The sequence below is a fragment of the Epinephelus fuscoguttatus genome, linkage group LG3, assembly GCF_011397635.1.
Source record: "Epinephelus fuscoguttatus linkage group LG3, E.fuscoguttatus.final_Chr_v1".
NCBI lineage: Eukaryota > Metazoa > Chordata > Actinopteri > Perciformes > Serranidae > Epinephelus > Epinephelus fuscoguttatus.
In genome coordinates, this window is record NC_064754.1 from 25,295,936 (window position 1) to 25,323,226 (window position 27,291).

At 42.4% G+C, this 27,291-nt stretch overlaps 1 protein-coding gene across 1 annotated transcript in view; it reads left to right on the forward strand.

Annotated features, from left to right (window-relative positions):
• Positions 1-13,431: 13,431 nt before the first annotated feature.
• mtnr1aa (melatonin receptor 1A a) overlaps positions 13,432-27,291 on the forward strand; it is a 44,829-nt gene continuing 30,969 nt past the window's right edge. Inside the window, exon 1 of the mRNA XM_049571205.1 lies at positions 13,432-13,937. Within this exon, the coding sequence (XP_049427162.1) occupies positions 13,754-13,937 (184 nt within the window). The 5' untranslated portion in view covers positions 13,432-13,753. The remainder of the gene's footprint in view (positions 13,938-27,291) is intronic.

A 27,291-nucleotide genomic window follows, 5' to 3' on the forward strand; every position in this document is an offset into this window, starting at 1 on the left:
TTTATTTTCACTGAAACACAATATAACCCCTAACCTCATATATGAATGTATTTGTTTACTATTGAAGGGACATTTGTTTATTCTTATTAAGGAGGCATTTTTCATTGTGAGATTTGTCTCCCAAGTACATTTTTTTTCTATAATGTGGCTGGGATCTGGTTCTCAGGCTTCTTCCAGACCAGCTGAAATGTGAGGAGTTCCACCACAGTACAGTACAGCATGTACTGTAATGGCCTCAGCAGCAGACGTGATGGATTACTGACTAACTCACTTTATAATAAGCCTTTAATCTGCAGTTATAAATCTTAGCCAGTCATTAATAGAGTGTCAGTGATTTCTCAGTCTCTAATTAGCTGTCAAGACTGCAGTTAGAATATTTAAAGGAATAGTTCAAAGTTTGGGGAAATATGCTTTTTCACTTCCTTGTGTGGGACCAGTTGCCCAGCAACCAACAGACACCCCAGAAGTTACTGATCTGGGTGAAAATGCAAAATAAACAAATGAGATTTAACATGTTAATGAGTTTGTTTTAGAGGTGCTGGGAGGCAGATTTTGTTACTTTTGGACTGAACCAGGCTCGCTGTGTCCCCTGTTTCATAAGCCAAACCTAGGGTCTCCTAAATCAGTGGTTCCCAACCACACAACCCCCTTAGGGCACCAGTGTCTACTATGGTAACAATATGGGTCCCTGCAGAAAAAGTTTGGGAACCAGTGTCCTCGATCACTGGTGGTGTCTGTGGGGCAGATGTAAAGATCTGGCAGCTCTGCATTAAAATGATCAACTTCTCCTCCATATTTATCACAGACTGATATTTATGGAAGACGGGAAAGATATCTGCCTGCTGTGATTTGTTGATCCTTAACACATGACAAAAGTTGAAAAATAGGCACTTAAGAACAGACATGCTGCAACAGCGTCACTCTGGTTTTTGAGCCTGTTGTGCATCTATACTGAAAACAACAAACTTGAGGGCGCAAAAACGCAGCATTTCAGTCATTTCTGTGAAGAGAACTAAATCACATCGCTTTTTTTATGTAGATTATACAGACAAGCCCACTTTACACACTTCCTGCAGTTACTGTGTTCACTATTTGGGTTAATTGTACAGTTTATGAATTTCTTTGTATTTTTATGAAATGAAAAAAGGGTTAGATTCCATTAGTAAGGGGTCATCAGTTTACTCAATGACAGCAAAATGGTCCCTTAAGAAGAAAGGCTGGGAGCCACTGTTCTAGATCCAGCTACATATTTACTGTAATATTAGTTTCAGTCTTAACTCCTTCTTCATACATTTGGGTATTCCCAATTCAATTAAGAGCCAGTTAACAAGCAACTTAACTGCTGGAGGAGGATAAACACAAGGCAAATTGAGTTTCACAGCCTGGTAAGTTGTCATGCTTACTGATCTGTGAAGCTTTAATAAATGATTTATAAACCAAAAACAGAGCCATACGTTACATAACTCCTTTATAAAGACTCATTGGAAAGTGGTACAGAGTTGAATGGTCATACAGGCATTAAATTATGACTCCCTCGTTTCTGACAGTACCAAATAAAAATCAAATCTTGTTAATTCATGGCTCACATAGTCACACAGAAAATGTGCTCCGTAATTCTTGAACACTTTCCCATAAGTTACTTGCTGCTTCTGTGAGCATCAGAGTCCAGATGACATTCCTCGATTTCAAAACCTTGATCTATCTTTGCATTTTTCACCCTAAATGGAGGCAGTTGCTGGGAGCTGGACTGGGAATGGACGATTCTTTCTCAGCAAGGTTGCAGAATGAAAAACATTTTTTCAGAAACTTTCATGTGTGGACTGAAACAGCTCCACAGTCTCATTAATGAGAGGCATAATGTGAGGAAAAACGTATATCCAAAACTCTAGCAGCGGCTGGTAATCAAATCACTTTGCAGCCACTCATGTGCTGCTTAATCTCATGCTTGATGGATCCAATTAACTGTGGAAATGGCACCAGATGTTCTTCCATTAAATAAATTAAGATTTTCATACCTTTTAATGCATTATTCATACTATGGAATCACAAATGCAGAGCTGTGGGAAAGGAGGTGTTCTGCTTCAGGGGATGTGGTTATTAGCTCTCACATGGGAGGCTGGGAGTCTGTAATGCCGGATGATAGCCACAAGATGGCTGCATATGACAACTCATAAAAGCAGGAGGAGGCCAGGATGGCTCTGAGATTTAAAGGCAGCGGAGCAACCCACTGAGAGACACGTGGAGCCTCATCAAATGATTTCACTCTGCGAATCCTTCTGGATGAACGCAGGAACACAAATCAGACAAATAAGCCATTCATGGATCAGATGGTATGACAACCTGCACAGTGATTACGCGATAACTCAGACTCTGCGTTGTTTCTCCCACACTGCTCTGTCTACCAGTGAACATGCTCTCTCCTGTCCTTCAAAGCCAATTAGACACATCTTTTAAATAAAAAAATAGCTCCACATACCTTTTTTATGCAGTTCACGCACTTCATAAAACTTCTTCTCACAGGAAGTCAAAACAGTCAGAGCTTCAGAGTTTTTGACAGCAAGATTAGTTTTTCATCAATCACAACTCAAGCTCGGATTTGCTGTTTGCTCAGAGTGTGTGCACAACACTGTTTATAAATGCAAGTTGAGGTTCCTCAGACAAAACTCAAATATTAAAATACCTCAAATATCAAGTCAAATCAAACAATGTCTGAGAGAGACGCAGAGGGTGATTAACAGGAGGCTGTTGTTTAAACATGTCTACACAGTGCTGAGCGTCTGAGGAGAAAAATCTGCCCAGTCATTCATGAGAATTTTGCCGAGAGCCCCCCTCAGACCCAAAAATGTCTGATCTATACAGAGAGACCCAGAGCTGATATTAACATCGACCCACCTCGGCTGTCTGCCCCAACATTTATCTCCTCAGACAACGCAAACAGGGAGCAACCCTGGGCTGCTGCAGGAAAACAAAGACAAAGTCACAACAGAAGCAGCAGGCAGAAAAACTCAGGTGGAGATTCCTGTCATGTCAATTGAGCTGCATTAAACATCCGAGCTGTGTTGGTTCACAATTGTGAGCCAGTTTGCAAGAATAATTACTATATTCCCAACCCCGTCCATAGATTAACTGTTGGCATTGTACATTTCTGCAAACCATAGACATGCAACATTTGTAAGTTATGTAGCAGATATGTTTCAACTAGATGTTTCTTTGCATTTCAGCAACACTGGGGTTATGTTTAGGCACATAAACCACTTGGTTATGGTCGGGAAAAGATCATGTTTTGGCTTAAGGGTGCTTTCAGACGTAGAGTTTGTTTCTTTTGGTCTGAATCAGGGACGAATTTTGTTACAAAGTTGCATAATTGCCTAGAGTTGGTTCGTGTTCTCACGGCAGCATTTACAAGCTGACCAGATCAAATGCCTTGTGTAAGAAAGCTGCTCTTGATTGGTCAGAATTTCCATGTGGAAAAAATCCAGGAAGTAAACAAATATTGAAGAAGAGTACACTTTCAAGATAAATGCGACTCTAATGTCACAATGGAGGGACAACTACGCAGGTTGATTTTAGCGCTGCTCATCGTGGACTATATTGCTGTCATTGTTCATTTTAGTCAAACCATACAGTTTGAAAACGAGGCGCGGCTCCAACTAGAAAACAATGTTTTGATGCATTGGATGTGCTGAATGTGCATATTAAGGCAGTACAGGAGGAGGCGCACATTAATAATCCTCCAGGACTGTAACATGCTCATGTTTAACCCAAACAATGTGTCATGTGACTGCAGATGGTTCAGATCCAGGTTGGAACACGTTCTCACCACAAACGAACCGCACCAGAGTTCATTTGTAACCGGACTGAGACCACCTCTTCAAGAGGGTCTCTTTCCGGGTGTTTAGTGCGCACCTGAGTGTGATTGTTGTGTTCACACCTGCCCAAACGAACCACACTTAGGGGGCAAATGAACTTAAGTGCAATTGAATGGAATGGCAGAAATATTGCCTAGGTGTCACATCATCCACCATCCCCTCCATATTTCGATGACAAGGTCAGCTCATATACATGTAGTCACAGGTATGTCACTTTAGAAACATTTATGATACGTTTATAATGTGCAACGTGACTGTGGTTTCAGAAGAGTACAACACCAACATTTTCTTCTGGTGACTGGGCTAAAATTCCAGCTGAAATGTCACAATAACGGTATTATTAGGAGGAATGTGGACACACTTTTAAAAAGGGCAAGAAGAGTCTGAGGAAATAACCCTGTGGCTTAGAGGTAAAGCAGGTCATCCACTAATCAGAAGATCTTTAGTTCGATCCCCGGTTCCTCCAGTCCGTGAGTCCAAGTATCCTTGGGCAAGATACTGAACCCCACATTGCCCCCAATGGCTGTTCCATTGATGTATGAGCGCATGTAGCGGGTGGCACCGTGTATGGTAGCCTCGGCCACCCGTGTGTGAATGTGTGTGTGAATTGGTGAATGTGACATGTTGTGTAAAAAGCGCTTTGAGTGGTGCTATACAAGTGCAGTCCATTTACCATTGACATCATGAGGGGTCAATGGTTTGGGCTTGGAGACCAGTGTTGCCAACTTAGCCATTTCAGGTTCGACAACTTGTAAAACCCCTTCAGCAACGTTTTTATAAGTTCCACTTGCTAATTTTTCTCCGTGAATTGATTATGTTCAGTGATCTGGAGCGAGCAGCAGCCAGACCCTGAATGAGTGGTGAATGTGTCTGCCAGTGCTCCTAATGACCAAACTCTAATCTCCTTGTTAACTTGCTCTAGTTGAAATAACTAATTATTTCACTTGGTTTCCTTTTTTTAAACTTGATTTACTTACAAGAGTTACACAGTGTTCTGTGTGAGGCCAGTTTGTTAGAATAAAAAGTTGGGATTTGCTTTGCAAAAACCACGGATATGTTACATCTATGATACATTGTTATGTTTGATATGCATGCCGTTGTTCAAATTACATGTATATGAGCTGAGTTTCTCATTAAGAGAAGGACAGCAGCAGACCTGTTTAAAGGGATAGTGCACCCAAAAATGAAAATTCAGCTCAGCTCACGTGTGCATGATTTGCGCGCGAGACCAGCAAAAGCACGTGAACACACATGAAGGCGGTGCCCATGTCTCATGGTCTCGTGGGCGCGTTGCACAGAGAGGCAGTCAGAGCTACAGGCTACAGTGAGGCTAAAAACAGAGTTCAAACAACTTTTTATGTCGGGGCTTCCGGACACTTGGATCACTGCGGATGAGCAGTATGGAGATTTTTTGTGGCTTCAATTATGTGTTTTTGGACGTCTGAATCTGGGGCGCCATCAGCCTGCATTAGGTGGGGTTGTGTTGCTACCCCCTCTCCCCTGGGATCTCCGCAAGGGATGTGAGGACTCTAAAACTTCACCTGAGCCTCCCTCGGCATATGGGTGAGTAGATAATGGCTGAATTTTCATTTTTGGGTGCACTATCCCTTTAAGACTAACAAAAGCGGGTGTTTTTTTTAAAGATGGTTTGGGACATGTCTGGCCATGTAGTGACAAAAGCAGGTATCTTAAGCTGACACTGGCCAAGAGGCAGGGTACACCCTAAACAGGTCACCAGACTATCACAGGGCTGACACATAGAGACAGACAACCATTCACACTCATATTCACACCTACGGTCAATTTAGAGTCACAATTAACCTGCATGTCTTTGGACTGTGGGAGGAAGCTGGAGTACCTGGAGAACACCTACACTGGGTTCAAACCAGGAACCCTCTTGCTGTGAGGCCACAATGCTAACCACTGTTCCACCGTGCCGCAACACTGTAAACAACGCTGTGGTTGTAATAGAATGTGTAACAAACTGGAGGTGTAGAGTATGAAAGAAGTGGGCATTTACTAGACATGGAGGTTCTAACAATAACATATTATAGGGAAATGTAAGATTCAGTATTTATGGAGTTTTGGCCAATAACAGGAACACTAAGTAAGAGTATCTCGCCTCTGCTGCTTCTGTTTTGACCCTGTTTAATCCGTCTCTTGCAAGTCCTCTAACCTCATGGAAGTTCAACAGTAAATCACTGGAGTAGCCCTTAAAGGAGATGAGAAACCCAACCATTGGTTTTAAAAAGAACATGTAAATATTTTTAAATAATAGCAAATATCCATAAATATGAACCTAAAAAAAACCGATAAACTGTGGCGGTAATCAGTGGAGAATTAATTCTTTCGTTGAAATGCATGAAATTATCCGTTCAGAGAATCCATTAAACAATGAATAACAACAAAACAAAACTAATTGTCTGGCTCCATTCAGGTTAGAGTAAAGCAGTTACTGTATTGTTATGTGTCTGTGCATAATCATATGCCGTGAGAAAACATGTGTGTATGTGCGTGAGAGAGAGAGAGAGACAGAGAGAGAGAGAGAGACGCACACACACAGAGACCACTGACCCCAATAATCCTCTTTCTACCAGCATACACATCTCTGTCCTGGGTGGAGCTCCGCTGTTGTCATGGCAACCGGCCCGGGCGGATGATGAGGAGGAGGAGGAGGGAGCGACGGCAGATAAAAGCAAACACTCTTGTTTCTCTGTGGGATGTAGTGATGACCAGTGAAGCAGCAGAGACATGCCGGGGCTGTGTCGAGACCGCACTCATTACATTACTTCTGTCTCCTCTCCTTCATTTTACTGACAGCTCTCTCAAATGAGACATGCAGGCAGGAGTGTGTGTGTGTGTGTGTGTGTGTGTGTGTGTGTCTCGGCACCCTCCTGGCCTCATCACGGGTGCATTTGCCCTTTCCCTCCCCCACAAACAGCACTTCTCTCCCACTTTCCTTTTCCCACTTTCACCCTTCCCCCTTTCATCCCCTTCTTCCCCCACAAAACTCCTAATGGCTCTCTTCAACCTGTATCCCTGTTCAGTGTGATGAAATCCTACTGTACATCTCTTCTCTCCATCTCTGTCTTTCTAATTGTCTCTTTTAATTTCGCCAATAAAGTGAAGACGCTTCTGTGGAGGTACTATCAAGAAGATCAGTTTCTCTTTTTTCTGCTCTGTCACTTCAACTCACTTTAAACTCAGAGGTGCTAAACTGGCATAAAATACAAGAAGTACTTCTGTCTCATCTCTTACTCCTCATGTGCCTCTAAAGACTAAAGAAGAAAATGACAAGGAGGCATAAAACATGCATTTATAGGTGCGTCCTGTGCTGGAGCATTATCCAGTTTACTCTTTAAGAGCATTTTAGTGAAAGTCAACCCTTGTAGCAGCGCTGTGCTTTCCTAAAAGCCTGAGATCAAAACAAAACACAGAATCCCACAGATATGTCTCTCTCAGATGCCTGTTCATTACTTGTCTTGGGATTGGTTACATGTTCTTTGCTTGCTCCACTGCTGCGGAAATGACTGATTCATAAACCGCTTCAATTATCCATCAGATAAAAGTCTCATTGCTCTGGATGCTTATAAAGGCACAGCAGGGAAAACAGTGAATCATGCGCTCCAACAAGGAATAAATGGTGTTTTGAAGAGAAGAAATATTTTGGTGTGCATGATTAAAGGAAATCAGTATATGCGTTTATGGGTTTTGGTTTGACTGTTGCACTTATTTGTGTCGTCAAAACGTTTTCTCAACAGGAACAATTTTAAGTTTCATTTCATTTTTGCTGTGAAAACGCGTCACACAACAAAGGTACATTAGTTCTCTGTGAGAGGGTTGACACTAATTTGATTGATGAAATCTCTGTGTGGGCAGGCACTACTAAAAGTTCGTAACGAAAAAGACACCACTAACAGTAGTTAGTGAACTCCCTCCTTTCAATAATGTTTGATCAACACAACACTGAGGCCCAGATTAGCAAAATGCCGTCACGCAAATGTGCCCTGCAGCTTCAAGATAGTGAAAGAGAGTTTGTGGGAAATGGGATTTCTATGAGATCACTTAACTCAGAAAATAAATGATAATGGTGTGAGTGCAAGAGAACAAGACAAAGATAATTTTAATCTATTATAATTACACAAAATTAGTTTCAGTTGTTATTACCTGACACGCTAGGGCCTCCAAAATCAATATGACAAACGTTTGATACTTAGTGTCTGTACCTCTATGTTCACCTTTGGATGTGTCTCCCGCTTTGCCTCTCCCCTTCTGCTGTTGTGCTCCATGGGAGAGGTAAGTGATATTGCGCTAACATAATCCTGTGTCACTTAATTTGTGTAGGGGCTCGAGTTTATATGGTTGTATTTGACCGGGGATTTTGTGTTTACCTCTTGCTGTCAGGCATGTTTACTGGATTTTATTATACTTAATTGAATGTTACATGGCTGCCCTTTTGCTGTTGTGCTCAGTGGGAGAGAGGCTCGAGTTTATGTGGTTGTATTTGTCGGAGGATTTTGTTTTTACTCCTTGTCATCAGGAATAAGCGGAGATCGCCTTCATATGTATCCATGGGCTAAGGCAGTACAGGAGGAGGCGCACATTAATAAACATGCTCGTGCTTGTTTAACGCAAACAATGTGTAATGAGACTGCAGTTGGTTCAGATCGAGGTCAGAACATGTTCTCACCACAAACGAACCACACCACAGTTCGGTTGTAACCAGACTAAAACCAACTCTTCAAGAAGGTCTTGGTCCAGTTGTTTTGGGCACCCAAGCGTGATTGCTGTGTTCACACCTGCTCAAATGGACCGCACTTAGGGGGCAAAAGAACTTGAGTTTGATTGAACTGAACCAAACAGGGCAGGTGTGAAAGCACCCTAAGGGCTATTTAATTGTATTGGGCAATGTGCCTCAAAACAACAGATGTCTCTTTCTTAATGTAAATTTCTGGGTAAAAAAAACTTTTTGGGCTGTTTGGCATCACGTGACGAATGTTGAACATGCCGCATGTTGTATTTACACGGTTTTGGCCACATATCTCATGTAAACATATCTACGGGGAGCGATGAGGCCGGATTTTAGGTGCCAAACTATGTTGTGCTGTTGAAATAAACACTTAAAACATGAGTTGCCTGACTGAAGTCAAACAGGTGCCAAAGCCTGATGTGTTCCTGGAATCTTGAAACTAGCATTTACACCTTGAGGTGGAAGCTCCCGACAGTCAACCCAGCTTGCTAGCTTTTACTTTCTGAGTGGCATCCAAACTTTTAAAGCATGATGGGTCCTCTGAATGTTGTAAAGAACTGGATGTCTCAAATCGCTAACAAAACGTGATGAGCGCTATGTGGGCTTTTTGAAAAAGGAGAAGGAAAAGTGTATTGTATCAATGTTCGTAGGCTACAGGGCTATGACGTACTCGAGTCCCTGGTGCATTGTAGGTTTTGAGCTGTAAATGACTCAGCAGGTGCTAAAATAACATGAATGAAAAGTAGTGTCTGGTGGGAATCAAATTTATGGCTACAGGGCTGTGATGTGCTCCAGTTGGTAGCGCACGTGTTGGGTTGACAATTGTGTCTCCTAGAAATGCTGGCCCTAAAATATCAGTCAACCGCTGCCATGGGAACTGCCTGCCCAGAGGCCAGAAGCTTAGATGCTGTTTCTACAAATATGTCTGGAAAAGGTTTCATCCGCTTTTGAAAAACTAAAAAAATATGCACTATAGCTGCATTATGGTTCATATTTCCTCCTGCAAAAAAACACAAGATAAAATAAAGTTAAAGCTGAGAGATGTTGGTGTGATAATTTGAAATAACAGGAGTCTCTTTATGACTCAAGGGTGGGTATAGATCTGCAGTGGTTGAGACTGATTGCAGCAAATAACATTTCCTGGTAGCTCATAAAATATTCTCATTCTGTTAATTTCCAGTAAAAGAAGAGCAACACTTTTACCATAAAATGTAGATGTGGAATCACAGGCAGTTTATTTGCAGCCCTGATGAAGTAGCTGAAAACGTACCATTTGTTCTGCTGATGCTGCTAACGCTTCTTTTATCACCAAGCATAATGGAAATGATTGCACTTCAGCAAATGACACAGAGATTTGGTCTGCCCTGTCCTCCTATCTTTTATTGCTTCTTACAACATGTCTGCTGTCTCACTAACTGCTATAATTATTCAAAATCTGCCGTTGCTGCTTTTTCCTCTCTCCACTTTATTTTGATATACAGTGGGGCTTTTGTAATGTGCTTTTTTTCAGTGCTCTAAAGATTACATGTTCTGAAGAATGTCTGCGAGCAGAGCAGTTCAGAAGAATGGACAGAGGCAAATGTAATATAGAAAGACGAATGGGGAGAGATAATGATCGTATTTTGGATGAGTGCAATTCACAAATATCTAATAATAATGAGCTGTTTGTATTGTAAAATGATGTGACACAAGGCAATGAGAGGGAGGATAGATAGAGGAAGATCAAAAGGTGGCTCAGGATTATTATTGCTAATAATTTGGGGATGTTGTTGAAACATAATAAAGCTGTGATGGACAGAATGATGAGTGTTCTCGGTATAACAGCAAAGTCAGGGCTTGATCCTTGTTTTATACTGCGGTTGCAGATCAGTGAAACATGCACAAATGATAGAGACAACTACACAGAAGTATCCTCATGAGCTTAAAAAATGAGCTGTCAATTTTCTACTTCAGTTTTAGGCCATTTATTTCTTTAAAAATGTGGTTTCGTAAGGCTAAATAGGTCAGAGCTTTTCACAAAAGACGTGTCCGGCTCTCAACACGTCGAGCTTAGCATTAGCAGCTGTAGGCGTCTTGGTGAATAATGTAACAAGGCTTTTTCCAGTGACAGTCAAGGCCACAGACAACAACTGCTACTGAGATGAGCATCTGGAATAATAAGACTTTACAGTTTGTTTGTTTGTTTGTTTGTTTACTTTCATGTCATAACAACAGAGTGAGTGATTAATTGATCTGGTATTGTTGTAAATCAGCTTTAAGGATTGATAATCTTTAACTTATTGGTGTATGTCAGTGACTAGTGGCTCTGTGAGTATAGTCAGTAGCCATGTTTCCATCAGCCTGTTTAGATGCGCATCTAGAAGTATCGCATCGGAAAATTATGATGGAAACGCCAAAATTCGAATTAAAATCCCCTGATTCGCACAAACTAAAATACGCTCGCTCTAGCCGGGTTTTGGTTGATTCGAAAAAATGTTGATTCGCAAAACGTGGGATGGAAACAGTTATGTTCGAATTAAGTCTGACGTAGCGCACCTCTCTCCATGGTGATATCGACACTCCGGGTCGGGAAGGCGGTAATGCATTTACAAGCTGGTTGCCAACCGCCAGAAAACGTAGAAGAAGAAGAATTTGAGACTTGTTTTGTTTCCGGTTCTTCAGAAAACTCGTGTGAGTTCGTAGTTTTCACCAAAGTCCGTACATTTAACAGGATTCATATTTCTTTTAATGCACATTTCCCAATGATTCGAATCACTTTTGGATGGAAACATAGCTAGTGACACGCTGTGACCTTAAACTGGAGCAAGGTTTATGTCATGTTTATTACAAAACACAGGTATAGAGGTAAAACAGGGCACAATTTGATCTGGGGATGAGTAAAGAGACAATTCCGTATATCAAGACAAATAGCAGAACAGGAAACCACTTGCACACAATTTATTTTTCAGACATTTCTCTAATCGTTGCTGTTTTCTTTAAATTACAAAAAGTACATTATTAGAAGTGCCTCATTAATTCCTCTTGGGGAACTCCGTCAATTTCATTACACACACAGGAAATTAGTGGGGCAACTAACGGTTACTTTTACTGTCGGTTAATCTGTTGATTATTTTCTCAGTTAACTAATTACTCATTTGTTCTATAAGATGTCAGAAAATTGTGAAATATTGATCAGTGTTTCACATTAAGATATCCTCCATTGTCTTGTTTTGTCCACAAGCCAAAGATAATCAGTTTGCTGTCATAGAAGTATAAAGAAACTAGAAAATATTCACATTTAAGAAGCGGAAATCAGAGGATTTTAGTGGAGTTTAGTGTAGTTTTTTGCACAAACATGTATAGAAAAAACAGGAAAAAGAAAATAAAGTTTAAACATTGTGTAGGAGAGGTTTGACGCCAAAAATGGCACAATCATACATAAAAAGAAAAAGATAAAAACAAAGACTGCATCACTGAATAAGAGTTCCAGACTAAGACGTGACACACTTTTGTTAAAGATGTGCAGTTTGCAAAATAAAACATGAACAAATTACGAATGGATCAATCAAGTGTTAAGAGTCTTTACAGATTAGAGTCCTTGTCAGATGCTTAGATAGTGTAGACAATGATTGCAGAGAAATACACACACACACATACAAATGCATTAGTTGCGGAGAAATGCCAGAGTGATGGGGCTGCTACACAACACGCCCCACAGTTAGAGGTCCATGGCCTTGCTCAGGGGTACCTCGGCACCGTGCCAGCCATCCTCCAGTCCCAAGCCAAGTCCTTACTGACTGAGCTACTGCTCCCTTTCGATTAATACAATCTTTAAAACCTTTAAAAAATAGTGAAATAATCACTGTTTGGCTGACTTGCAATATATTGTACTGCAGTCAACTATACATCGCTTTATTTTTAAGGAGTGATGAGCCAAAAAGGTCGAGAACAACTGTTATACCTACAGCAACCCAGGGACTGATAAAGAAGACTTGACAGCAGGGGTGTTGGGCTGATATAGGATCAGTCCACAGTCTCTCTCAAACATGATGTTTTTCAGTCACCTACCCTTGAATTTGCAAATGAAAATAACCCATTACATGACAGTTTTCACATTTTATAATGACAAACTGTCATTCTCCGAGACAGCTCAAGAATAGGCTGCAGAAGTGCATGTGTGTGTGCGTGAAGGTGGGGGCGGCTGACCCATTTATTGGGAACATCATTAACTAACAATAGCATTATGGCATCCATTCGCAGGGATGCTCGAACAATACTACTTTATTTGTGTCTCTGTGATTAGAAGTCTGCACAATGGGAGGGTCAGGGGTTTCACTGTATGTTATACAGGATAAAACAGATGTTAAATTATATTTAAGAAGCATTTCCAGTGGTAATGTGGGTGCAAAGTCGACCAAACAAAAGTTGTGGATTCAATTTAGACCTATTTACCAGTCTGTTTATATGAAGTTTAAATTTGGATAATTCAAAGGCTGAACCACCTTAAATCAGCAGCATGCTTTAACAGTCCTCTGTGCTAAAATGAGACAGTTTCCTGTTGTCTTACAGGTGCCGTCGGTAAGTGTGCTGTTTTTCTGAAACACATAAAACATGAATGATTCCTCTGAATGATAATGAATGGGCTGCTGATATAAAGCAACACGAGCGACCGCAAAGCCATGAATGAACACGCATCCGGTAAATGAAAAGGAAGTAGGACGTTTTGCCGAGCCATTAACCTGCAGTTCCTCCTTTCGGCCAGCAGGCGACAGTGTTTCTCACTCAAAATATAACCGCTGCTCTCCGGACTGTTTGGTCACATGCTGGGAAGGTTTGAAGTTGCGGCTTCATGTCACACATGCGTACCGATAAAGTGAATGGCACACGGGCGCAGAAGTGACACAGAGGCGGCCAGAGTGAGGGGGAGACTACCAGAGCTGAGCCACGGCAGCTGGGTCAAGTCCACGGAGAGGAGAGAAGAAGGAGGAGGAGGAGGAGGAGAAGCGCGCGTTGAGAGGATGAAGATGAAAGCCGCGGGAGGCTTTAGTATCCCACCACCGGCGTCTCCGAAACCCAGGCTTTAGGGACGCGCGCGCGGGGGAGTCACGGGCGCGTTGAATTTGGGCAAGTTGAGAAAGTTCCGCGACTGTATACAATGGTTATAAATGGGTCTCACCTGAACAGCTCCTCGCCAGACCCCAGTGACACCGTCCTGAACCGCCCGCCGTGGGTTACCACAACTTTGGGCTGCTTCCTCATCTTCACTATCATTGTCGACATCCTGGGCAACCTCCTGGTCATCTTCTCCGTGTACCGGAACAAGAAGCTCAGGAATGCAGGTGAGTTAAAGTCAGGAGGAGAGAGGGAAAAGTGAGCGTGCGTGTCGACGGAGCGGCGCGCGCTGGGAAAGTCAGCCGCGTTCGAAACAAAACAAAAAGTCTGTCACATTTTAAAGTGACAACAGTGTCATATAGTCTGAGACAAGTGTAGCTTTATTAATTAAAATCAATTCTTGTGTGACATATTCTCTCATATTGGTGCTGCGTTCATGTGAGTGAGGGAAACGTTTAATTATTATCTCATTTTTAACGCTTCAATCTTTGCCGGTGAGCTGGTCATTAAAAATCCGAGCTAACATGAAGATGCTTGTGCACACGGTATAACCTTGTCAACAGGGACATTATCCCCCAATAATGGAGGTGTTTCTTTTATTTTCACTCCTCTGTATCACTGAATTATCACTACCAACACTTCTGCCTTGAAATGTATTCTGTGGTTACGGAGCAACACGGCTGATTATAATGGACAGTTCACATCGACCTCGACTTGCCATAGCCTACTTTTGAAGCAGATATAATGTCTCTGACCTACACCAAGTACGCGGGCAGCTAAGCAGGCTCAGCGGACAGCAAAGCGAAGAGAAACACTAGAGCAATTATTGACAGTCTGAAGCCACGGGGAAAGCCCGGCACTGTTTACACTAATGCTTCCCGGGGCTTTTCCACTATCGATGTTACTCCAGCCTGCAGATTTAATTTAATAATCATAATGACAACATAATTTTTTAATGTATTACCCGGTCAACGCTGAAACGTGTGCTATGTGTGTGTGTATGTGTGTGTGTTTTCTTTATGTGCGCACCACTTCAGCATGAATTTAATTAAGATATGGGCTCTGGATTAAATTGTGCGCCCCGAGTTTGTATAAGATTGACACAACAGTGTTTGTCTTGCTCAGTGAAGGTGGTAAAACGCTCATAATGTAATAGTCGGAGGCTGCTGGGAAAACCTGAGAGGCTCCGGTCGTGCTGAGGTCTGCACACGCTGACTGGCAGCTACACATATCATGGCTGTCATCATTTGGAGGCTATAGTAGGATGATTTGCTAAATACACTCCTGACATTACCATTTCACTCAGTGCAGAAATGTAAGGGTCAGAATAGATTTCCATCATGTGGATAGCGAGTGGAGAGCCCCAGCGAGGAATACTAAGTGTTATCTAGGATGTACAGGGATATGATTGCGTCTTACTGAGATTTCCCTGCAAGCTCCCACTGCTTTCACGATTATCAGCGTTTGATAAAGCGCACATGCAAGTCTGCTCGAGTTGTCCCGGATTTGTGAGTTTAAACAGAACAAGCTGTCTTGAAATAGATCGTCTGCGAAGCTGGAAATGCATCTGTGTGGGTTTCTAAGTCATTGTATTGCATGTAAACAAGTGCGGGACAAGAGGAGAGATAAATCTATGAAACATCATCTTTGAAGTTGTTCCATTAATTATGAGTAATCACATGTAAGGAGGTCATAATGCAGCAGAGGCAGGAATGTAATCAAGCATGTGGTTAACTAATATTATCTGCATATTCATCACTTTAATGTTGTATATTGTTGAGAATTAGCAGCTTAGAATTACCATTTATTTATTCAGCTCATTGGACAATTCAATTTTCTTTATGCCACGCTGAATTCCGACCAAGCATCCTGAGGAAATATCCAACGTTTGAGGATCAAAAGGACCCTTGGCTTAATTGTGTTTCGCAAAACTGTCCGTGAATACTAACAAGTCCCACGCCACAGACTGATGGCGTGGTTCCTCAGGTTCATGCCTTTGAAGTGTATTTGCTACTTTCCATTCAGCTTCTGAAGATGTGCATGCCTAACTTAAGGCTCTTACAATTTTCACTTCAACAAGCCATTGGCAAATTGTATGCGCGTTGGCAGACCTATTGATTGATAGAAAAAACTTTTCCATTCATACTTTCATCACTGCTGGAATGTTTTGATGACGGGTGGGCCATGACTGTTTGTTTTACTGGCCCTTATCTGTGGGAATCTGATGCCACAGATGATTGTTTGACATGCAGCCACAAATCTGCCCTGGACTGAGCCCAAATCTGAACTTCCAGGAGTGGGCTTTAACCGCCACATTTTCTGTCCACAAAGAATTCAATTTCCTGTCGTTGAATAGATGGAATCTCCCTCGTGGAAATACAAACGGGCATAAATTTTCTTGGCATGAACTGAACATTGTTAGAGATTGCACAGCAGTCGAACAACAAGGGGATAAATTAAATAACGAGTAATGAAATATACTCAGTGGAGAACCTGGCAGGCGTAGTGGTCACATATTGCAGGCGGCAGCAACACTGCTGCCTCTGCGCGGCCAAACTCTACGTCAGTGCACGAAATGGCCAGTGAGCGAGTGAGCGTGAAGCCAACAACACATGGTGAGCAGTTTGAGCTGCATGGCTGGATACAGAATCAGTGCTGTGAGCTCGACTGAGTGCCAACAAATCATATTAAATGTACCTGTTCTGTTGTAGATAAAAGTGTTTAAATTCATGCTGAAGAATGAATCGAAGGTGCCAACAAGGAACGCTCCCATCTGACTGTTTTAGCTAGCTGTTTGGCTAGAGTGAGCAGTAACGCAAGATGGGTTTATGTTGCTTTTCTTATGACAACAGAAGAGAAAACCAAACCTGGTGGGAATTCTGTCACAGTCCCTTTTCATCCTGTAGATTCTGTCAATTTCTATTTTGGTACACCACTCTTATCTCCTCTGCTATGTTATAAATTATATGTCAAACAAGACAATGTGTTGATATGACATGCTGAGAAAAGGGGTTAACGTATACATTTTTAAGCTTAGTGGCAAAGTGGAAAATCCGAGCAGTCCTTGATGGCCAATGTAGTGTCCCTGCAGGATTGGGTGTCAGCAGCCTTCACAGGACAACAATGGCATCACGCTCTTTGCCACTTATGTGTTGTCAGCTCGAGTCAGTGAATGAGAGCCAAAGAGAGGTGCGAGAAGTCTGTATGAAATCAGAAACGTCTTATTTGTGTCACATCCTCTCTGCTTTCTTTTCGCTGATTGTTCTCAAGGCAGAAAACTTTACATGTTCGACAGCAGAGGAGGTTTAAACTCGCCTACTGTAGCATTCACACTCTGAAGTGACAGACAAAGACGAGCCTTGGTGTGCTGAGGGTTCGGGTAGAGCTCCACATCGGAGAGGGGCTGTCTGTTTTTTGAGTGTGACACAGAGTTTATCCCATTTTTCAGCACGACTTGGCTGCGTGCCGGCACAACGTTATTTCCGATCGTTCATTACACCCCTTGTATCAGCTACAGCATTATTACTGTGAGTGTAATGAATATTTTGAGGCATTAATGCAGAATTAAGTGGCATTTGCGTGTGTCTCCAATTAAAATGAGTGTTTTAGGTTTCTAAATATCCATTGGCTTTGTTGGGAGATTCTAAAAGGAAATTGGCTCAGCGCTGCGGAGCTTAATAAAGAGATGACTGTGAAAAGAAAACAAATTCTCCTCTGTCGATGTCGTACGTACTGTAGTAGTAGATGCTGATTTTCGCAGCATCCTGTTTTATGTTCGTCACGAGGGCAGCCATTTGAGAGACTTGTTCTGTGAGAAACTGTAATCCTTTAGACCAGGCTTCATCAGGGCCTCACGTATGTGTCCAGATTGCACGAGCGTGATTAAACCGGGACACAGCGCATTTCTTGGTTGGTTATGCCAGAACAGAGAGGAAAGAATGTACTCATGTCTCTTACAGATAAATGCTTTTTTATTTGATTAAATAAGTTGGTTTAAGGTCAAGTTGCTGAGTCGAAATCGAGTGCAAGGTTTTTTTAATCAGTTGCATCTGGAGTACCTCTTCTTCTACAAATCCTCAGCTCTCAAACAGTATCAGTTTCTCACTTCCTGCTGTGCTCAGGGACCATCTGCACCACCGCCCGCTTGAATGGCTGTGTTTACTACTTATTTAACTCTCTGAAACTGCGTGCTCCCTGCATGACCAAACATCAGTCCAAAAAACTTTAATCATAAAGTTTAGATGAAGACTGCAGCAACACTGAGAAGACACATGTCTCTGAAAAGGCAGCAGGCATTGTCGAGCCACACTGCGTAATGTATCCCCTGCCAGCAGTATCGATATCGGGTGGCTGTATCGTGTGTTTCCACCTCTGATGACAAGACCGCCTCTTTGTGAACCCTACTGTGCCCCCTTTGGATCAAAGCGCTACAGTTTCACCCACAGTGACTGAGGGACAGGAGTGTTGGGTGCATACCAACTGTGCCTGGGAAGTTGAGCTGCTCCTACTTTGTAAGAGCCAAATTCATCTCACTGTTGCAGTTTTTTTGCCACGTTGTGATTGCTTTTTAAAGTGTTGCCTTAAGTAGTAAACGTGTTGGGTGTTTGAGCTTCTCTGTGCAACATGATTCATGTGCAGAGCTCGACACCAGAATGCTGTTTTCACATTCATCTTCTGAAGGGGGTGTCGTGTCTCTGTGCCCACCTAAAAGTTGTAATCCTTAAGATTTCAGCTCTGGTTGATTTGGTGCCAGTTGAGAGCTTTTAATGTGAAGCAGCAGCAGTGGGATGATCCAGTTGCGTTCGCTGTAACTTAAAACAGCTCTGACTCAGTGTAGAGAGGAAAGTAAAGTGAACAGTGAAGAACAAATGCTGACCATAAATGGTCTCAAAAACTGGGTTTCGTGAAAATAACTTTAAATCTGAGCTAACATGTGTATGTCAAGCATGATTATGTGATCTCACAAGTAGTGTGGAAACCAATTGTAGGCCAATATGTGATGTGGAAACTTGAGACCTGTAGTGTGTAGATTTTATTTCAACACTTGGGGGCCACACATGAAACATGGGTTTTGGGTTCCTTTGCTAGAAAACTTTGAGCATCAAACACTTTTTCATGCATCTGTTTGTACCTTCATAAATGTATGGTGTAACTGTCCATAATTCTGTCAAAATAAAAGTTGTGTCCCCTGCGTCCCCTCCCCCTGAAATCTACACTAATGCCGAGAGCTGACTTAACACTGCAGTACGAGACATATTGTGTGCATTCGTTAAACTTATGAAATACATTTTTTTTACCTATTTATACTTTGCGTGAGGGAGAAGGCGCAGATGTAATTTAGATAAAAAGAAAAACACATTAGGAACTATTTATTATTCAAAGCAAAGTATCTTTATTTGTCAGTAGAGATTTTTTTTCCTTCCTGATACCAATTCCAATAACTGAACTTTGGTCAGCTGATACCGGGCACTGATTAAACGAAAAGGTGTGCACCACTGACCCTGTATTGATGTAAAGTGATTCCTATCATTGTTGTATGGCATGGCGCAGGTTAAACTAAAGCATGAACAGATACATACAGAGAATGAGTGTCATAGAAATGACAAAATTGCTCCGAAGAGTTTTCCTAGTCGACCAATAGTCATCATTTAGTGCCATTAGCTGACTAGTCACCCGCATGTTTACGATATTATTTTAGTCATTGAATGATGTATTTTGGGCGGGGCAACACAATGGTTTGAGTTGAAGGTGTGAGAAAGAATAGTATCAGTAACATTGTTAACACTGTGCTACATTACAGAGAAATACATTACACCTATATTTTATCTACAAGTGCACGTCACACACTGTGCGAGCCGCCTGTTAATGACGCTGTCGGCAAAGCAGTAATGATTGTGCTAAGTGGCTAATGGGCATGTAGCTACTGACATGTTTCAGAAGATACATCATGTTTGTAGTCGACCAATGAAGATGAGTTTACATATCACCTTGAGTTCGTCCTTGACCTTCTCAAAATGATCCCACACTTTGGATTTTCTGTCCGACATGTTATTAACTAGCCTGTGGAATAACCGCAGGTACCAGTCCTGTAAATTAGGGGCTGTACACATGCCGCGTCTTGAACCGCCTGGAAAATGCAAGGTCAGGTCAGGTGCTACTCTTATGCCTTTTTTTGCACCAGATTTCAAGAGCACAATGGCAGGTTGTGTCTGTGGTTGCTAAGCAACCTTAACAAGCATGGTATAGCCAATTTACCTGAAATTTTGAGTGCAGAGCAGATCTTCTTCCAGACGCTGTTTATAAGTGTGTAGGCCTCTCATATATATTGGACAGATATAAACCTCTGGGTAGCCTAAAATGACCAACTCTCCCGTATTTCATTCATTCATTCATTCATTCATCTTCTAACCGCTTCATCCTCTTGAGGGTCGCGGGGGGGCTGGAGCCTATCCCAGCTACATCGGGCGAGAGGCAGGGTACACCCTGGACAGGTCGCCAGACTATCGCAGGGCTGACACATAGAGACAAACAACCATTCACGCTCACATTCACACCTACGGACAATTTAGAGTCACCAATTAACCTAGTCCCCAATCTGCATGTCTTTGGACTGTGGGAGGAAGCCGGAGTGCCCGAAGAGAACCCACGCTGACACGGGGAGAACATGCAAACTCCACACAGAAGGGATCGAACCGGCAACCCTCTTGCTGTGAGGCGAGAGTGCTAACCACCACACCACCGTGCCGCCCTCTCCCATATTTGTCAGACTGAATATTTACGGAAGAAGGAAAAGATATTTGTCGGCTGTGATTGGTTTGTGGGCGGCACGGTGGTGTGGTGGTTAGCACTCTCGCCTCACAGCAAGAGGGTTGCCGGTTCGATCCCGGGCGTTGGAGCCCTTCTGTGCGGAGTTTGCATGTTCTCCCTGTGTCAGCGTGGGTTCCCTCCGGGCACTCCGGCTTCCTCCCACAGTCCAAAGACATGCAGATTTGGGGACTAGGTTAATTGGAGACTCTAAATTGTCCGTAGGTGTGAATGTGAGTGTGAATGGTTGTCTGTCTCTATGTGTCAGCCCTGCGATAGTCTGGCGACCTGTCCAGGGTGTACCCTGCCTCTTGCCCGATGTAGCTGGGATAGGCTCCAGCCCCCCCGCGACCCTCAAGAGGATGAAGCGGTTAGAAGATGAATGAATGAATGAATGATTGGTTTGTATCGTGACTCCTGCTTGACTGAGTGTGGCCACTTCCTGTGTATGTCCTTTCAAATTAAATTCCCCCATGGTCCAGTCATATAGGTTTTGATTTATTTTGACAAAACGCAGCTTCTAATAGAGTTTCTTGTTTGTTTGTTTGTTTTTCTGCGACTATGCGACCAATGAAATCTTGGCGACTAATGACCATTTTGAGTGGCAAAAAAATGCTATTTAATTCAGCTATCAAATTACTTAAAAGTTTATCAATAAATCATGATTTGGATTGGTACAGAGATGCTTGCAGATACCCGATCCAGCATTTTAGGCAGCATCGGAGGTATTTCTGATACTGGTATCAGTAATCGGAACAACCCTTTCCATAAAAGACATACATCTCCTCTGTGTGCGAGACAGATTCCGCTTTTCTATATAGTATAACTGCATTTTGCAGGAGTTCAAGTGGGCCTCAAAGCTCAAGTTATGAAATGGGCCCTCAATAACTGAAAAGGCCATAGGTTGCAGAGTGCGCCTGTATGCTGAGGTTGACATAAGAGGTACTGCACTATATCTGCTGTGTGCCAAGACATTATGAGATTATACTCCGTATAAAATAAACAGTGTCAGAGCATATTTGGTGCTTTTCATCTTGATTGAAATGTCGGATTCGAATTCGATACCATCCTAAGTGTTTATCTTGGAGTCTGTTATAATTTGAAGTAAAACAAGAGGTAAAGCAAACAGTAACATAAGAGACAACTTTATTTAATTAAAGCCCATATCTGGCTGACGGCTTCCTATCATTCCTACTGTTCTCTAACAGATATGCGAAGGCGCGGGAGTCATAGCTGCTCACTGGGTTTGTCAGTTTCTGCAGTGATTGCTGTGATAAGCATCAGAGCGGCACAGTATGGTGGAGCAGCTTAACAGTATCAGGACAGAAAGGAAAGGGCTCAGTGGGTGAAAAACACAGACTAATTGGGGACCCACAACAGCCAGCAGGTCATGACTCTGCAATTAATATATAGTTTGGCCAAGCTGAATAAATGAACATTGAGTGGGAGAGGATAAAGATCTCCTTCTTTTACTCACAAGGCACTTAACTCCCAGCTATAGATTATTTAATGCCCCTGCTGTCAGCCAGGACACGAAAAAAAAGGAGCGCCTGCGACTGCACCTCGAGGCTGCTTTGCACCTGATAACTTACAGTCAGCATTAACTGTTTCTTTAGTGCTCCTGTGTGTCCTCCAACATGTAAAAGACTTTATACGTTTTAATTATGCCTGGCTTGCAGATCTACTTTGTACAGATTTCCTGTCAGAGGGCTTTTTGGCTCTCTGCGAGGATTAAAACTCAAACATTAGATCACACACAGATCTAATTAGGTAGCAGATATATGCGGGGCTGTGGCTCCGCTGCTGGGATTGCGTGCATGATGTTATCGTTGTTTGTGTTGCCAACCTTATCCAGCTTGTTTGCTGTTGCCGTTCACTCTTAGACACAGCAAGGGAGGGAGAGAGAGAGAGAGAGGGAGGGAGGAAGGTTCACAACAGAACATGATAGTGGAGATAAAGACAAGAAAAGGGGAGGCAGCAGATTGGTGCGAGTCTGTCATCCAAAGCAAACATACAGTGAAAGGGACGCAGGCTCACATTTTCATTCAGAGAGAGACACGGAATCGCTGTCGTGGTCATGTTGGCTTGTTGCTTCTGCCATAGGCAACTGGGCTTCTGTTTTTGTAAAACTAATAGCAACAATCTTAAAATTGCCCTGCAAAAATCAGCCTGTTTTTCTCTATTTGACTGCACGATTTCAGTCTTGGCAGGTGCCACCTTGTCCTGCTGGGTTTGGGCCTCTTTCCAGGGTCATCTGAGAAAGAAAAATTGACCCAGCAAGCGTTCATTTGACTTCATGCACTCTTTACAAGGTGCCTCAGCTTCTAGACGATTTCCTGATTTTCTAATATTTGCAGGATTATCTGTACACACAAAGCCTGCCTGCGGTAATCCATTCTGTATATATGCGTCTGCTGTATGATAAGAATGTAGGCTGTGCTTTTCCACATCTCTCCTCTGAGAAAACACCTTTCTGTGTCTTTTCTTTTTCTGGTTTTACAGTCTGCGTAGCGGTTTTCGCATTCCCTCTCGCCAAGTTTCCGCCTCATCTCAGTCTCCCACCTTCTTTGTACTCCTCCTCCTCTTCCCAAGCTTACTCACCCTAACACGCACACTCAATTTTTTTTTTTCCTTTTCACTTAAATTTGACCTTCCAGGCTTCATATTCCATGACACCCTGTCTGTTTGCATCACTCTGATCCAACACCCCCACCGTTCTCTACGGACGTTATGTTGTCAGACCGCATACCTGTAGAGGAATTCTGCCAATAGCGCTTTGCATCAAGGCAGTCAGGCAACAAGACGGTTATCACACAAGCCCCATGGATTCCCGATTATATAATGGCCAAGTGGGCAAAATGAATTAAGCTTGTTATTTTGATAAGTGTTAAACAGCGACCAGCCTGACATCCGAATTTAACAAGAGCAGGCGTCTGGCATCTGGTCTTCTCTGTCGCGACCCTGTGTGCGTGTTTCCTTTCTCTTGCTCTCTCTCTGTCTCTGTCTCACACCCTCGCAGAGGAGAGCATGTTTTTACTTCAAAAGGAAGACACAATAATGAGTCTATAAATACTTATACATACAAGAGAGCATATTTGCAAGCCATTTAAGATTCCATCCCCACCACTCCAGCCCCCACCCCCACTCCTCTTTCCATGCTTCCCTGTGCTATTTTTAATCATTTACAATATTATACAGTGAAAACTTCTTTCTGCATGATAGGAGCTTGGGATGACGCACATGGGAAGCTTAGGGCAGTGAGATCAAGTAAAACCTAATGCTCATCCAAGAGGAACTGTGCATAACACATGCATACTGTAGAGTGTTTACTGTAGTGCTGTAACTGTTTGATTACACACACATACACACACACGCACACACACATACACACACGGCAGGAGCTCAGAGGTTAGAGATGCAGGCTGGTGATGGGGAAGGGTGCCAGTTTGAATCCCAGTTGAGAGAATCAGAACAAGGAAAGCGAGAAACGCTGTCCTCTGTGAGCAAGGTGCCCTTGAATGAAGCACTTAGTCCACCATTGCTACTCAGTGGCCAACAGTGGAAGATTGTGGTTGGACTCAGCAGCTTCCAGCTGTGAATGCGTCACATTGTATGACTGTAAAAGCAAGGCACAGATGAAAAAAACAGAACAACATGCAGGGTCCGTCAATCCTTCTCAGATAGAGTTTTGAAAAAAAAGGACACACACAGAAACTGACTACCTTACTTTCCAAATGTCTCCACCTTTATCCCTGTCATTTCTGTTATTTTGTTATTAAAGATAATGGATCTAAAAATATGGCACGGCTCACCCAGTGGACTAACAAGAAAACGGCTCAATCAAAAAGCTTCGTCACTCCCCATGAGCCAGCAGTCTGATTCAGTTGAATGGCATGTAATGATGATTATTATGGCAGACACATGAATGCCATTTGATGTAACCCTGTGAACACTGTCCCATTCAGCCTTATCAGGCCAGTGTCTCTGGGTTCAGCGGTGTGGTTTATCACTCAGACGCAGCACTGTGCTGCGTTCACACTCCAAATGACTGCACCGTTATAAAAATAACAGTTTTAGTGACTACAAAGCAAAGGAGCGAGGGCACAACGTTCTAATAATAATCCCGAGGTTAGATAGATGCATGTTGTCATTGTAAAATTAGTAGCTAGATTCCAACAAAGACAAGTTTAAAATAGGCGAACAACAAGTCTTTTGTTTGATATGATCTCCCAATTTAGGTAACATGTGCGAGCTCTGTCACAGAATGAAAACAGGATGTATAAATGGTAAGAGACAGTATTGTTGTGAAGAGATAGGGAATAAGAACTGAGTCCAACCATTAAAATCTGTATTTCTCTGAGACATTCACAGAGACGCACATTTGTTCCTTCAGTGTGCACAAGACAAGATTCATCCTGAATTTCCTCTGAAACCTTCCGTGAACTTTCACGTTATGTAATAACCAGTAGCAAGAAATATTTTCTGTGAGATTCACTGTGGAGCAGACTGAAACACAGTATCCCCGCTAATGCTTATCAGAAAGGGGACTCTTTGATCGGCCCACTAAAATAAAGTACAAGATGTTACTCAGGTCGGCGGAAGCTCAAGCAGTCTTCAGTAAGAAACAATTTGCTTTGTTATCTTGAAAGATAAATCTGTTTACACTGCAGCTATTAATTCACTTAAGATTTTTTTCTCATTTTCGTTTTCTCCATTTTATTTCCAGTTCTTAATTGCTCAGGCTTGCCTTTTGAAATGAAGCAAACTGAACAGTGAGAAAGTTTAAAAAGAAACGATCAGACATATTTTGCGATATTTAGTTCTTTTTATGAGGATCTTGTGAAGCGGGTGATTTTATATAGGTCAAATGAAAGTGTGTATTGTAGGGCTGGGGGACTTTGGCTACCAGCGATTATAAAAATAAGTTAATCAAGATAAAACAACTATTGTGCTGCATTTCCGTTTTGCAGCGATGCTCTTGTTTTGGCTTGTGTTGTAAATTCAAGCCGACCCCTAAACCTTTACAGTGGTACGCTCAGTGTTTGAGTTCTAAAAAGCGACAAAGCGGAAATGTTTGACTTATTCAAACCATAAGTAAAAAAGCAAGAAACATATTCAAATGTTTTATATTGAAATGTATTCCCATGTATAATGCTCAGAATGATTGCAGTCCACGGATCCAATTCTCTTCAGGGTTGCGGGAGAGCTGAAGCTGTTCCCAGCTGACACTGGGCGAGAGGCAGGGTAGGGCTGACACATAGAGACAGACAACCACTCACACACATTGAGCAATTTGAAATCACCAGTTAAACTAACCTGCCTGTCTTGCTTTGGACTGTGGGAGGAAGGAAACATATGCTGACATGGTGAGAACATGCAGACTCCAATCAGAGGGGCCCCAGCCAGCCAGTGTGTTTGAAACCAGAACACTCTTGCTGTAATGCGACAGTGCTAACTACAGCACCACCCTTCGATCCCATTATATGCCTCCGCGCCGACAGTCCCATTTTTTGTCTGTTTGTCCCATTCTCTTGAATCCGATATCTTAAGAACTCTTCGAGGGAACTTATTCAGATTTGGCACAAATGTCCACATGGATTCAACGATGAACTGATTTGATTTGGTGATTATAGGTCAGTGGTCAAGTTCACTGTGTCCTTGCATCCGTCTCATTCTCGTGAACACATATCTCAAGAACTCCTTAAGGAAGTTTCTTCAAATTTGGCACAAACATTTACTTGGACTTAAAATTGAAATGATTACAGTTTGGTGGTCAAAGCTCACTGTGACCTTGCGTTCATCTCATTTTCATGAGCGCAATATCTCAAGAAGGCCTATAGAAAGTTTCCTTAAATCTGGCACAAATGTTCACGTGGTTCGAGAATTAACTGATTAGAATTTGATGGTCAAGGGTCAAGGTTACTGTGACCTCACAAAACATGTTTTAGACCATAACTTAATAATTCATGTGTAATTATGACAAAATTTCACACAGATGTCTAAGGCCCCGTTCAGATGTAGCGTCTAAAAGCGTGTGGAAAACGCCAGCTGTGCCGTTTCCATCCTTTTATCCAAGGCGCTTCGGAGGTTGCGCTACTGTTGCGCCTGCCGTTACTAAGCAACCAAAACCGCCTGTCACTCACAGGGGGAGTAAAAAAGTTACAAAGTTTACAAAAAAGTTAAATGGATTTCCTATTTTCATATAACTCTGGGTGTCCCTGGACAAGAATGATCAGTCGCTCCTCCATTGCTTGCTGCCTTTCACACCACCGGATGTTGCGAAGTCCGTTGGATGGAAAGGAAGAAGCAGGTCTGAGGAGCTGATTGGTTAATTCTTATCACATGACATGCAGTGCGCTTGCTGCATTCAAAAAAGCTGAGATTTTTCCATCTCTGTGCGCTGCAGATGTGCACAAAAAAACAGGCGCGTCGCACTGAATACGCGCCGCTACAGCGTCGCTTTGGATTGTGAGCGTGCTTGATGCGTGTCTACATTGAAACTAATGGATTTGTGCGTGCAAAAGACGCTAAATCTGAACGGCCCCTTACAGAATTTAATGATGAAATGAAGGTCAAAGGTCAACTTCACTGTGGCATCATAATATTCTGCCTAAAACACCATGCTATTATTTAATGTCATAATTCAGGAACAAAAGGGGAGACATTTAGTCAGGTACTGACTTGTTGACACCAATCTTGGTTGCTCACCTTGAAACTGTACTGATCATATAGATCTTTTGCGCAGCGGTAGTAATTCTAGTGTATATTCTAAATAAA